This window comes from Rattus norvegicus, chromosome 12, assembly GCF_021556685.1.
Source record: "Rattus norvegicus strain SHRSP/BbbUtx chromosome 12, alternate assembly SHRSP_T2T, whole genome shotgun sequence".
NCBI classification, from domain to species: domain Eukaryota; kingdom Metazoa; phylum Chordata; class Mammalia; order Rodentia; family Muridae; genus Rattus; species Rattus norvegicus.
This window is the reverse complement of record NC_141545.1, coordinates 53,302,763-53,317,877: the sequence shown is the minus strand read 5'-3', so window position 1 is coordinate 53,317,877 and position 15,115 is coordinate 53,302,763. Positions and strand designations below refer to the sequence as shown.

Here is a 15,115-nt window from a genome sequence, read left to right as displayed (position 1 = left end):
GGCATTTTGTTTTGGACAGCAGAAGGCAACAATGACCAACAGCTCCTACCCCACCCCTCAAAGATGCCTGCTGCTGCTCAGCAAAGCTCTGTATCCTCCTTAAAACCAGCCAGAGCCTAGGCTGATCTCCATCAGGGTCTCCGCAATGGCTGCCTATCTGAGGTCTACCGTTGGGATGCCTAAATCGCCATCAGGGTGGGCACAGAAGCAGGGAGAAGTTCCCTACGTTCCCTCCAGTATCAGCCTCTCTAGTAGGGAGAAGTCCCAGATACTAGTTCTTCCTAGCTTCGTGGGATGGATAGACAGATTATCCCAGGTCACTCCCACAGAAGGGGGTTGGGGGGAAGCCAGGCTCACCTTGTCATCCATGCCACTCTCACTGTCGCACTGTGGGTCAGAGAGAGAGAGAGAGAGAGAGAGAGAGAGAGAGAGAGAGAGAGAAGTGAGTCAGTGCCTTTCATACTGTTAGGGCCACAGAGTACATGTGGGCGAGCATGGCTAGCCACATCGCAGCCAGGAGGGACAATGTGAAGGAACAGGGACAGATGGAAGAAATAACATGGCTAGTTTCCCTCAGGAAGGGTAGACTCTAGTCCCCTAGAACCAGGCCAGATCCTGTAGCTTCAGCATGACCTGTGATGTTTGGAAATGTGCAGGAGTTTTACCCAGTCCACATGAACTCAACCATCCCAGGAACCTCCATGGCCCACTTCATCTTGTGAGGAGGACCCAGGTTGAAGGAGGCCCTCACCATACTCTCACTGCCAGGAAGCAGCCCCAATAGCTATTCTTCAACACCCAGATGGGATGGGGTACAGAGGATGGATAGTCCCACAAGAGCCAGTGAACCAGGAGACAGTGGCATGGCTGCCCAGCTGAGAGCTCATGTTCCTTCTCCTGGTCTGAAACCAGGAATTTAACAGGAAATACCAGCATCCCATTCAGCTGCTCTGGCCTCTGGAGCAGGTCACCCTTATGCTGTGTAGCCTTGACAAGTCCCTTGCCCTCTCAGTGCCTCAACCCATGCTTCTGTAAAGAAGGGACAGCAGCTTCTCTTGGTGGGAGTGTAGCTAAAGACACTGGCCTTCAGTGTGCGCCTGGGATGCTCAGGGTGGAACTCCATGAATGGAGTCAGATGACCCTTTTGTGAAAGACCCATTTGTGAGCACAGCTGGTTAACTCAAGAAAACAAATCGTTGCTTCCCATTTTCAGTAAGCAGATTTGAAAAGGACACATTGCTAGAGAACAATGCAGTTTCTTCTGAAATAAGTGGGGGGGGGGGCTTGCTAGTAACTGCAATTACGATCGTTCATGTCAAATAAATTATATTGCTGAAATAAATCTCCCCAAGACACACGAGATGGGGGCTGGGCTGTAGTCAGATATGCACAGTGCTGGCTTTATAAGTTGTACTCAAAATGATTCATACACATTATCAGATTATAATACCTTCCACTGCCCCAACTGAAGGCCACAATGTCTTCAATGACAGGGTTCAGAGATAGATAAACATGTGTTTACCAGCCACCCACTGCAGCTGAAGCTTTATTCTAACTCAAGGACCACATGCGGGCCAGCTGAGATGGGCTGCGGGGGCTTCACACCTGTAGCTCATAGTCCCCTGTGAGGTTTGTAGTGTGGGTCATGACCTGGGTGGCCAGGCACCAAGAATCTGGATGCTAAGGCCATGGAACACATCATTTCCTAGAATAGTGGTTCTCATGCTTCCCCCCTTTTATACAGTTCCTCATTTGTGGTGACCTCCAATCATAAATTATTTTATTGTTACTCCATAACTGTAATTTTGCTACTGTTAAGAATTGTAAATGTAGGACTGGAGGGATGGCTCAGCAGTTAAGAAGGTGGACTGTTCTTCCTGAGGTCCTGAGTTCAATTCCCAACAACCACATGGTGGCTCATGACCATCTGTAATGAGATCCGATACCCTCTTCTGGTGTACTCATATACATAAAATGAATAACATCTTTTTAAAAAAAAGAATTGTAATGTAAATATCTGATATGCAGGATATCAGATATGTGACCCCCAAAGGGGTAGTGACCCACAGGTTGAGAGCCACTGTCTTAGAGGAAAGAAGACATGTGTAGTTCTTGAGGTGTGCATACAGCCAAGCCCCTTCCATGACCCCCTCCTTAGAAGCACAGCTGCACTGGCTGCACTGGCTGTTCTCACCTGGGCTCTTAGCGTGGGGATCAGCAAGGACCCGGCTTGGACTCCTCAAGGCCCTGACCCCTCCCTGACACTGTGAGGAAGGCAAGACTTGGTGAGATGGCATAAAACAGGGCCTCTCTGTGTTATGAGAGTTTGCCAATGAGGACCTTCGAGAAAGTGGGAGATGAGACTATGGAAGTGAGTGGAGCCTCAATACAACAGAACATTCTAGTGCCACTGCAATAGGGCAGTGCGGGTGGCATGAGTAAGGTAGTCGTGCCAGCTCACTGAGACCAATGTGTGTAGGTAGAGTGGAGGTGGCTGCTTGGGGGTTAGGGGCACGTGTGGAGCTTGCCAGCTGGGCTGCCATGACCAGAGGCCTCTTACCATCAAACCTCACTAAACTGTCAGTATAGCAGGATCAACCCCTGCTTGGCATGTCTGTCACTGGGGCAGCCTGGGGACAGCTGGATCATATGCCAGTCCTACCCTCTGCTCCTTCTTCAGCCCCAGAGCCCACCTGTACCTTATCCTATGGCCAGGACAGCAATTCACAGACCTAGACTGGTCACAGACTGTCTGATGGCTTTTACATCTGAATGTTTAGCCCAGATGAGCAGGGCTAAACAGTGGAACATGGGGATGAGGAAGGGCAGCTTATGGTGCCTAGCACCAGGTGAGAGAACCCACCAGCAGGCACAGGAGAGGCCGTCCAGATCCTATAACTGTCAGTGCTGCACCATCAGCAGTAGTCAAATGGATCCAAGTCATTAGGTTCCACTGATTTAACATTTAACTGCAATGGAGTTAGAACTGAGTGAGGTAATTAATCAGAACAAGGTGGGGAAGAGACACCCCCATCCTTTAAAAGTCACCTAAGCACGATTCAGGGCTGAACAGGGCTCAGGGGCCCTGGTCTTGGTGTTAGCATGGACAGGCCTTTAGTATAAGGAGAAAGGATGTATAGATCCAGGGACTAAGACATCGGCTCTAAAGACATCTGCTCTAATGCTATGTTACCAGCTATGCTGTGCCCCAATTTACTTGTCTATGCCCCAGTTTATGGTTCTGGTAAAACAGGGATGATGGCTCATTTACAGGAAGGTACTGTGGCTTATGTGAAGATATACATACATGCATGAATAGCACAAGGCAGGTGTAATGGTGATCACACCATCACCGTTGTGTAGGGGTCCCGCTTTGATGGCTAATCTAGTGAACTTGACAGGACAGGATTTGGCATGTCTCTGAGGTATTTCCAGACAGGTTTCACTGAGGTGGTAAGACTCACCCACAGTACGGGTGGCACCATCCCACTGTCTGTGGTCCTAGATTGAGAGAAAAGGAAAGCCCGAGCTAAACACTACCATTTGTCTCTGCTTCTTGAGTGCATGCATGTACAGAGCTTCCTCATACTCCTATTGCCATACTTTCTCTCACGGACTATATCTTCTAACTGTGAGCTAAATAAGTACTTCACCAATTTGCTTTGGTCAAGTATGTTGCCATAGTGATGACAACAACAACAATAACCAAGGAAACTGGAACTGAGAAATGTCATCTTTGCTGTGATATATCAACCATATGGCTCACAAGCCTTTGGAACTGGTTTGTGGGAAGAACATAGAAGCATCTGAAGCTGAAGGGAGAGGAGCCAGCACAGAGCGGTGCAAACAGAACATAGGGGCCGTCCTGGTAGTGGTCTGCAAGACTAGACTGTCAAAAGCAACATAAACAGTGGGAGCTGGAGATTAGGTTTCAGGGAAGAACAGGCCTCTACTAGGAACTGTGCTAAAATCATCAGTAACACTTTGGCAAAGACTCTGATTGTATTTTACCCATGTCCTGAGAACTTTGGTGAAGCTGGTTTAAAATATGATGGGAAGAATTCGTTTGGTAAAGGAAATGTCAAGACGGCACAGCAGTCAAGCTGTCGCATAGCCCTTACTCAGGTCTACAGCAACAGATAGCAGCAAGTGGAGTAGAAAGACAGGGAAGGCATTGGAACCCATTGAAAGTTGCAGACAAAGAAGGCCTAGTGAAAGCTCTATAATTCTTTAAGAGACTAGTGCCATTGAGGATAAGCCTTCTTGATCAGGAAATAGAGAAGCTCATAAATTACTTGTCACACAAGCATTAAGACCTAAGTTTGAGTTAAAGGCCAGCCGTGGTGGCGTGTGCTTGTACTGGAAGATCCAGTCCTAGTCAATGAGCCTGGGACTAGAGAGAGGTCAGGTATCAAAGAACTAATGAGGTAGCCAGGTACAGGGGTGCACACCTTTAAGCCCAGCACTCAGGAAGAAGCAGGACAATCTCTGGGAGTTCCAGGCTAGCTTGGTCTACATAGAAAGTTCTAGGACAGCCAGGACTACATAGAGAGCACCTGTCTCAAAAAACAAAACCAAAAAAACTAAAGGTAGACAGCTCCTGAGATATGACAGCCAAAGTTGAACTCTGGCCTCTACACAACATATGCATATATAATGTACATATGTACATATGTACAAGTATGTGTATGTGCACGCATGCCTACACACAACACACATACATACATACACACATACATACATATAAATACATTTACATACACACATACATACACATACACACGTACATAAACACACATACATACACATATATGTATACATACATACACACATACACACACACACACACACTTTTCCAGGCATGGTGGCACACGCCTTCAATCCCAGCACTCTGGAGCTGGAGGGAGGCAGATCTCTGTGAGTTCAAGGCCAGCCTGGTCTATATACTTAGAGACCCTGAATCTGAGAAGGGAAAAAAGAGAGAAAACTCCTATGTTCTGGGACGATAGAAAAGATGCTGAGTACAAGCCTACTTTTTTAAAGCTCTAACTTGTGATAATGCAAATTTATCTAAAAGAGGAAGCCTGAATTAAAAGTCCCTAAAGAGTTTTCCTTACTAAGAGACAAACTATCTACTAGGGAAAGGTTTTCTCAGAAGCCATTACAGCTGAGGTGGAAAAAGAACGTGACAGAACTGTCCACATTGGTGCTGGTTTTACAAACATGCAAACACAAGACCTACGGGGTCAAGGAGGTGTTCACCAGAACTCTAGAAAGCTGCTCGGGCCAGGCAATGTGTGGCAGGACTGGATTCCCTGAAAGAAAGGTGTGTAAAGCTATAAACTTACGGGGAGCCCGGGATGTTGTAGATGTCAGGACTATGGGACACCTGCCATGGAAAACTGCCAGCGCAGAGCAGAATGGACTCAAGAGGGAGGCTGTGTACTTCAGGCAGAAGAACCAGAGGGGTACGGCTATCAAAAGCTACTGGAGGTTGGGGATTTAGCTCAGTGGTAGAGCGCTTGCCTAGCAAGCACAAGGCCCTGGGTTTGGTCCCCAGCTACGGAAAAAAAAAAAAAGCTACTGGAGCCCAGACGATTCCATCACGAGTCCCAGATTCTGCATATGGAGCTGCAAGACTTGGTGATTACCCTGCTAGCTTCTGCTTTATCTTGGCCTGGTCATTCTTTGCTGTACCTCTAGCTCTCCTTTTTAGAATGGGAATACATTTAGTTCACACAATTGAACAGCAAAGGTCTATAACGTGTGTGTGTGTGTGTGTGTGTGTGTGTGTGTGCGTGTGTGTGTGTGCGCGCGCGCGCGCGCGCGCGGCGTGTGAATGTGTACGCTTCCCGACTGTGGACACAATGTGAACCACCTCATCTTCCTGGGAACAATATGCCTTCACTGCCATGATGAATTATATTCAAACTGGTAACTGTGAGTCAATTAAAACCTTAAAACAGGGGTCGGGGGTTAGCACCTAAAAAACTGAGATGGGGATGCTGAGGTGTAGCTCTCCACACTGGATGGCTCTGGTGGGGGTTCAGGTGGAGAAGGTCTCAGCTCCCCTGTCCGGCTGGACGCTGGGAGTTTGACCATGCTCCAAGGACTATATGGACAATATCAGAATGGATTTTTTCTTTCTTTTTGGGGGGGAAGGGGAAAGGTCATGGAGGAAAGGGGCAGACATGGGAGGACTGGGAGGTGAGCACGATCAGGGTGCATGATGTGAGATTCCCAAATAATCAATAACAATATTAGGTTGAGAGAGAGAGAGAGAGAGAGAGAGAGAGAGAGACAGAGACAGAGACAGAGACAGAGACAGAGACAGAGACAGAGACAGACAGACAGAAAGACAGACAGACAGACAGACAGACAGACACTCTCTCTCTAAATAGCCTTGGCTGTCCTGGAACTCACTATGTAGACCAGACTGGCCTCAAACTCAGAGAGAGCCACCTGCCTCTGCCTCCTAAACTCTGGGATTAAAGGTGGCATCACCACACACAAAGAAATAAACCCCTCTTTAAGCTGCAAGTGCTAGGTGTCTTGTCATGGCAACTAGAGAACTAAGCACTATCACTACCCACTAAAGCTCCACTCCTGTCTGTCACCTGTTCAGCTTGGCAGCCATCCCTAGGATGGACCTCCCTGTCCTGAGTTTCTAGAGACCTGGTCAGCTGCCTGCTGGGGTGGGCACTCCTGTCACTCCTACAAAGACACAAATCTGCACAGCTGTTAAGGCAGGAGTAGCACCATCCTTTCTTCTCTTTGTGAATGTTAATTACAGCTTACAGCAGTATTCAGAGGAGAACCACTGTCTCCCACCACTCAAACAAAAGCATGAAGATTCATGAAGAGAGCCTTGCAGCCAGAGTTACTCCCAGTCATAACCAAAAGCCCAACCATGTGTATAGAGGAGGAGAGGACAGAAAGGAAGGCCTCCCTCAGACTCCCACAGGTCACCCATACCTGGGCCAAGGCAGGGCTGCAGGAGCCTTAGGCAAGTGCCAAATGTAGGTTGGGTTTCTACCCAGTGACCATACAAGAGCTGTGAGATATTACCTCAGGGCTGCTTGGGACAAAGGGGCCTGTCCCTCCTGGTCAGCTAAAACATATTCCCAGTGGCACTGCCACCTGCAGAGGCCCCAGGAGACGCAAACAAAACAGGACAAAGGAAGCAGCAATGTAAGAAGATGCAGGTTCAACATGATGTGCACAACAAAGTCTCAGGAGAGTCCACGGAGCCTGGCCCAAGAATGGGGTAGGGTCTCAGTCGCAGGGACGCTGAACACCAAAGGGGCACTGGGGGCTGGGTATAGGTTGCCTGAGGCAAGCACAGTTAGAATAACATGCAGGTGTCCCGCTGGCTTCTGCTGACACACAGACCTTGTATATTCCATGCACATGACAACTTTATGGTGAGTACCAATCAGCCCTGGGATGTGTGCACATGTATTTTAGTACGCCTGCATGTGCCTGAGTGTTCCTGCAGTATATACTGAAGCCAGACCTCACACACCGTTCTTGGCACCCTGATTTTCTCAACTCCTCCCTGGATCCTGTGAGGGTAGTCAAGTGTCATGACACTGACTGGGCTCAGTCCTGTGCCTCCAACATTTGAATTCTGGCTTCCATACAGGCTTGGAACTTTCCAGAGAAGAATCCAAGGAAGGGAGTGAGGACTACATGGTGCCAGCCTAGGAGACGCATTGCCTCTGCAGGTATGGAATGGGAAGACACTCACCTCGATGCATATTCTAATTAGCAATCCAGCTAACATAAGGATAATATAATATAATATAATATAATATAATCATATGTGGGGTGCCCCTATGGGACTCAAGAGTGCACTGAAAGGTTCTGATGACCAGATTGGGATTAATACATGGAGTCATGTGGATGCTGTATGTAGTGAGTTTGGCAGGCCAGTGCATCTACCCTGCACAGCTAGGTCACCAATTGGGTCCTCCCCATGGCTGCCTGGTATCCTTAGGGACCAGGCAGTCCACAACTGACCACATCAACTTCTTTCCCCCTTGACTCCTGGAGTCTTTGAACTGATGAACCTCTGAGGACAAGAGTTCCTGTCCTAGATTGTGGGTGCTGGGATATGAGGTAGCCACACACTCCAAGCTCACTTGTCCATTTCAGAGGAGAACTGGAGGCTTACAGGTTAGAGGACCAGCTGTAACACGTCAGCCGGCAGAGGCTGGGAGCTCAGTTTAGGGCCCAGAACCAGGTTCTACGTGCTGTCTAGCAGAAATATATATAGGGCTGGTGACAGTTGAGGGTGAAGCCAGCAAGGCAATTCAAGTGTTGCTATGCAGTTCTTACATGTTGAAGTCCAGATGAGGGCCATCAGAAACCAGGAGGTGCCAGACAGAACATCCCTGCACAAATATGATATCCCTGTCCTTCATATGCGGACATCGTCGCTTAGGCCTCCATACAGTGACTGCAGCAGAGGCCTTGTGATGCATATAAGGACCCAACCTCAGAAGGAATGTCAGAGTCAGAGGAGACTGACAGGGAGGAGGAAAGTCCTTGAGAGGTCACGGTCAAGAGATGGCTGGAAGGGTTGGGGATTTAGCTCAGTGGTAGAGTGCTTGCCTAGCAAGCACAAGGCCTTGAGTTCGGTCCTCAGCTCCAAAAGAGAGAGAGAGAGAGAGAGAGAGAGAGAGAGAGAGAGAGAGAGAGAGAGAGAGAGAGATGGATGGCTGGAAAGGGAGCGGGTGAAGTGACGGAGCTGAAGCCTGGTGATAATACTGGGTATGATGGAGCCACGGATAACTGAGGATCAGGGCGGCTCAGCTGGACCCCGGCTGGACCCTGGCTGATGTGGTATGCTTTCAAGTGGACCAATAGGACCTGACAGACTACATATGGGCATATGAGGGACATGGATACAGTGGGACCCAGCAGCTGGGGATGAATGGAGAGCTATATACAAGTCTGTACGACTATATACAGTCAACTTCTGAGATGGGACCGGCTGGGCCAGGACTTAATGGATAGGGTCATAGGAGGTTTTCCTCAGGTTAGAACCTATAGCCCACTCATCCCCATTTCTCCCTCCTTCTCTGGATGGGTTTCTGGCAGGCACTGGTACAAGCCAGATGGGAGCCACATGTCCCATCACATAACTGGTCATTAATGGGGAACTGAGACCCAGAGGGGTAGCATCAATCCTCAGGCACAACTAGGAGTGACTGAGTCCTGGATTTAGGTTGGACCCTCAGTTGGCATATCAGTGGAACACAGAGCAGTATTTGTGAGGGATCCAGAGCAAGCGGTCACTTCTCTAACCAGGCTTAACAATGTGAACTCATTCCTCAGCTGGGAGGTCTAGGCCCTAGCACACTTAGCAAATACTCATGACCTTGGTGCCTCATGATATCCTCAGCCTCTCATGGAGAGAATCCTAACGTGAGGTCACTCTAACAAGTTAAATAAGCCAGAGTATGATGTCCTGAGCCACAGACAGTGGCCTGCAGGGTAACCGTCCTGGGAGGGTGCTCTTCTTAGCTCTGTGTAACAACTGGGGGACAGACCTAGAAAGGACACTTGCCTAGCATCTTTTATCAATCTGAAATGTTCCAATAATTTTCCCACAGCTAAAAACCTGCTTAAGCCCAATTTATGCTTCGGTCTAATTCTATTGTGAAAATAGTTAGTATTCTCATATGTGTTTACATAACACTGAGGAAAATCTAGACAAGTGTTCCTGATATACTCTCTGTGGGCCACCACCCAGGAAAGCACAGAACACTGTACCTAGACCTGCATCACAGACATGCCTCATCTGTGTGCTCCACAGGGTCATATGTCTAGGGCACAGACTGGTTCTGCCTTTCGGACTTAGCCTGGCACTCATCACACGGGATTCTGTGTGACTTTGCTTGGAGTTTCCTCCATTTCCCATCCATGTCTCAAGGGTACATACTCTCATTTTAACTGGGTTGATGATTTCGTGATCTTTGTGTTCCCAACCTACAGAGAAGTGTATGGCACAATGTGACATGTTGCTTAAGTTCCAGCCCAACCCACACACACCTGGACATCCACCCATGCACCAGCTGCCTACCCTACTCTGCTTGGAGCTAACCAGGACCTTGGATTACCTTCCTGGTTCCTACAGGCCTCTGTGACTGTAATTACAGTCACAGGTAATTACAATCATACTGAGGTACAGTCGCAGGCACACACTTGAAAGAGCAGGAAGCTCCTGGAACATCTCCTCCCCAGTGCTCTAGGTAAGTCACCCTGGGTACACCCACAACCAGCTTTGGCACAGGTCCCTCCGCCTGCACACTGTGTGACCTTGTCGAACAGCACAGGGCCCTCCGCCTGCACGCTGTGTGCCCTTGTCTAACAGCACAGGTCCCTCCGCCTGCACACTGTGTGACCTTGTCTAACACAGTCCCTGCTCCACTTCCCTTGCCCATAATATCCTCCTTTAGATCCCACCACCCCATCACTGGGCCTGTGAGGTTTCTATGACCCTTTAGCCTCAGTCCCAGGAAATACCAATGGCAGCTATGCCCAAGCCTGGCACTATCAACTTTCCTCTCTAGTCACACACTGTTGTGTTCCCACTACTCCTCTTAGCTCCCCTCCCAGCAGCCCAGGCTAGGTTGGGATAACTGACAAGCCTGTGTCAGGGGATAAGTAAAAGATGGCCAGGCCCAGCATGCAGCTGACCTTTCTCAGAGTCCACTATATTAGTATATTCTCCTGTTGTCAGACTGAGAGTGCTAATGACCTCATGAAATATTTATCAACAACCTCTTAAACAGAGCCCCTGTTAATACTCATCCCTAACTGTGGTGTCACGGCAGCTCTGGTTTGTTCTCAATAACTGAATTTTGGCTTTGCTCTGATTTGGCGAGGTCACCCTCCATCATCCAATGCTACCCCAATTTTCCTCCCAGCAGCTAGCTGTGGCTTCTGAGAAAGAGGGGCCTTCTCTAGTTTTCAACTATGGCTAGTCATGGACCCTCTACAGAAATCTTTTAGCCAAGGTTGCTGGGAGGTGTTCAGGGTGTAGAAAGATGGGGCAAGAACTCAGGAACCAGGCTGCCCTGAGAGGCCTGTTATGGTTCAGGACCTACAGTCAGGGGTCCCTGTAGGTCCCTGTGATGACAGGAAGCACTGGTAGCCCCAGGAGGGACACAGAAAGAGTGGGGCACCAGGCCACAGCACTTCTGAGTCAGAATTGCTGGGGTTAGGGGATGTTCCATCTCCTTGTTGACCTCTGACCTTCTGTGGGGACCTAAGGCCATGGAGTAGGAATGCAGCTGTACTGGGTCAGCATTCAACTGCCCAAAGGGTCTAGTGACTCCAGCCTAAAAGGCAGGACCTAATAGGCTTCTGAGCTAGGAAGAGTGTGGTAGCCCCACAGACCTGCCTTACGTTTGGCCATGGCACACAGTGTTCTCTGAAGGTCTTAAGCCTAATGTGCCAAAAGAGCCTATCCCTGTAGCTCCACTGTCCAACACTGGGGAAGCTGGGCAGAGAAGTGGAGTTTCTAACCCATGAGCTATTTCACTTCTCACAGCAAAGCCCAGTGGCCCAGGCACATAAGTTAGGGGGGAATCACCTCAAAGTTATAGGCAAGAAAGGAACTGACCCCCGAGAAGGCAGCATTGGGCATAGGGGGAGATAGGGAGGAACTAAGGAGGCCATGGGGGTGGGGGGAAGGGCACCCTTGTGAAACTAGGTCTATCCCAAGCCTGGAGCAGTGTGACTGGTTCGACCTGGGCCTGCCTAGGCTGAGTTAGCTACAACTGGCTCCATCCAGAGCCTGGAGATTCCTGACTTCCCCCTGGGCAGACCTTGAGAAGGTGCCTTGAAAGACCCTACCCAGGGCTGGGTGAAGACACATTCTAGATGGCCTCCAGTCCAGCCCAGCCACCAGCTTATGTCCTCATTCTGAGGGTAGAATTACTTGATAGTTGAGCTACATAAATCATGAGTCAGAAACAGTGACAGGACCTCTTAAGCCAGACATCAGTGTGAGTAGAAGCTTGGGGTAGTCTCTGCAGGGTCATGTCCTGTCTCTGAGGGTAAAATGGGACAGGGAAGGACCATGCCCACTGTCCCCATCTAGACATGGCCCTTGAGGGACCACTACTTCGCTATGCAATGTTCATACTGAGGATTTGATGTGTGCCTGTTTCTGAAACTGTAAGTTGCACTATGCCTCTTTCAAAAGTCAACTGCCACTGTGAAAAGATAACTGGAGGAACTTTTAGAAGGGACGGGATACTGTGGGAGAAGAGAAGTCCTCAGAAATGCTGTGGTTCATGTTGCACCCACATCACCTTCGCACAGAACCACATACCCACAGAATATGGCTGGACCGTCATCTTCCAGATCCTGCAAGACCTGCCTATGCTCTGGTTGACGATAACTCCAAACTCACCAAGGAGACTTCTCCTGAGGTGACCCAGCTGCAGCTGTGCCTAAGCCACTGAAACGGTCCTCACCCGGCACCACTCCCTCCCTCAGGCTTGGGAGTCTCATCTTCTTAACCATCTAACCTAAAGCATGCAGAGAAGGACCGGTACACTTACTGCCTCATAGTCCCTTGCCTCCACACTCTGCTTCTCTGGGCTCCTCATCTAGCAATACCCACCTTCTTCTACCCATCTTCCCTGAATATGGCAAAATACCACTGAGTAGAGCCCTCACCCAACTGCTTGCCATTTCTCCCTTGAGTCTCAGCCCTGGCCACTGGGGTGGCCTCTCTGCAATCACAGTGCTATCCATCCCTGATCACTAGGGTGGCAATATATCTCTCCAGCATGACCTAGTGCCACTTTTCTTCTAAGTAGTTACTCTGATGTCACTTACTTATCTTTTTTGGGGGGGAGGGGTGTTTGCTTCAAGACAGGGTTTCTCTGTCTGTCATGGATGGATAACCTGTAGACTAGGCTGGCCTGGAACTCAGTGATTCGCCTGCCTCTGCTTCCACAGGGCTGGGATTAAAGGCATGAGCCACCACTGCCGGCTTCATTTCTGTCTTTTGTGTGCACTATCCCTGCAGGAGTTTTATCCACGTATGGCTTCTTCTGCACTGGTAGCCCTGCATCTCTAGTCCCCCCGCGGAGGGATCAGCAGAGTGCAAGTAGATTGCCCATGCTGTTGCCCTCAGACTAGGTCATTCTACAAGGTTGATGAGTGGGAGGCATGGGTTCAACAGCTACTCCAGCTTTAAAGACTCCTGTGCTGAGGTCAGGAGGAGAGGAATAGGTGCCCCCCAATTCCCCGCCCAGCTCCAGAGAGAGGCTGGCAGGTTTATTGCTTTTGTTCAAATTACGATCACTTGGAAGTGGCACTAGGAACAGCACAATGGATGTCATAAACCTGCCTCGTGAATGCAGAGCCTACACTACAGGGCTGCCAGGCTGGGGCAGACACGTGACTCTGACCAGGACAGAGGCACTGGCATAGGATAGAGGATAGAGGGGGGCTCGCTTTTGTCACTGGAAGGCACAAGGTAGAACAGGTATATCAGAATGGCTGTGTTCCCTTCAGGACTTGATGAAGGGGTGACAGCTCTGCCCGTGTATATTGTTAGCCCCAGCTCTGAGGCACATCTACCTCAGGCCACCCCTATTCTGTTCTCTTTTTGATACCTCGGCCACCTGACCAAATGACACACCTGGCTTTAAGCACAGCTAAGACCTGCATTTGGGGAAGTGGTTGTATGGCCCAGTGTCCAGAGAGATTCCAGTCTATCCTCCTTCCAAGCAGAACAGCCCTAACTGCTCAGATCACACTGTCTGGTTCTGGATTGCCTGAGCATAGCCTAGGGACTCAGTGACACTCACAGGTATTCGAGAGGCAGGCAAGACCGTGCTTTGGGGGAGGCAGAGGCATCTTTAGGCCGTTGCACAGACGAGCAAGCCAGTCAGTCCCAACTCAGCCAACTCAAAGCACAGCACTCAGACCCAGAAGAAAAAAGGCAGGGTCAGGTGTGGAGCCCAGTAGCAGTGCCACAGCTCAGGCATGACAACCTAAGAGAGGCCAAAGAAGAGTATCCACGTGATAAAGAATTCCTTCCTTCCCTGGTGCTCTTGGCCCTCAGGCACCCTCAATAGGACACTGTTGCCCACTCAGGACTCTCAGGCTGGAACCTCATGTCCTCTGAGGTTGGGGTAACGTTGGTCGAGAGCTGGGCTATGAGGAGCCACACTGGCTCTTCTCTGCAGGCACAGAGCAGGTTCACATGGTCCGGCAGGATGGAAGCACAGCCTCCACTTCTACCCCTAAGGACCCAGGATTAGTGCCACAGGGCCATAGAGACTTTCCTCGGCAAAGAACAGATGTGGGGGTGATTACAAAAGGATGTTCATGGTGTAGGGTGAGGGTACAGCAGAGAGCCTAGAGCCCTGGATGGACTATGCTCCAAACCAAGTGGTCCATGTATGATAACTTCACTGGGTGAGGGTCCCTACGCCAGCCACACAAGATGGACACAGGTAGTAGCCTGTTTGGGGTCTGAAGGAGACCTGTTACCCTTTCCACAGACTATAGCCCTTCCTTTGACTGTTCCTGTAGTCAGGCAGGGGTCCTACAACCTTGAAGTCTGCAGAGACTGGCATCTTGGCTGAAATAGCAGCCTCAAGCGGCTAATGTCCAAGGAGCATGTGGCCTCAAAATCTTCAGAACAGACACTCTTCCAGTAGTGAACAGCGCTCCTGTTTACCCTCAATCTCTGGGGATCCTTCAAGCTGTGTAAGGGAATCCCAGGCTCACAGAGCTTAGCTGCTGGGATAAAACCTTTGTTTCCTACGTGCTATGAGCCCTGCACACTGCAGACAGTCATTGTGGGCCCAAACCTGGTGTGGTCTCTGTGGGAAAAAAAAAAGAAGTAGGGTCCCTGTAATCAAAATATCAGCTACGCAGATCATATGAGGTGACCCTGAGGGTCCATTCACAGAAGCACCAAGCACCAACCTCAGTTTGAAAATACACAGATGAGGCAGGCTGGCAAGGCTGATGCTTAGAGGGCCCAGATGCTGGGGAACAGCTATGGGTGTTCTGTGTGAACTCCTGATGTGTGGACTAAATTTCTCACGAGCTTCGCAACATCACCCTCAGG

The 15,115-nt window shown here is 49.6% G+C and overlaps 1 protein-coding gene across 22 annotated transcripts in view; it reads right to left on the bottom strand.

Annotated features, from left to right (window-relative positions):
- The window catches only part of Fbrsl1 (fibrosin-like 1), an 88,082-nt gene that overhangs the window by 35,426 nt on the left and 37,541 nt on the right, over positions 1 to 15,115 (bottom strand). For 12 of the 22 annotated variants that reach the window (XM_087578573.1, XM_087578582.1, XM_087578563.1 and 9 more), the window contains exon 5: positions 358 to 387. In XM_087578573.1, coding sequence (XP_087434699.1) covers positions 358 to 387 — 30 coding nt within the window. 22 annotated transcript variants of the gene reach the window in all.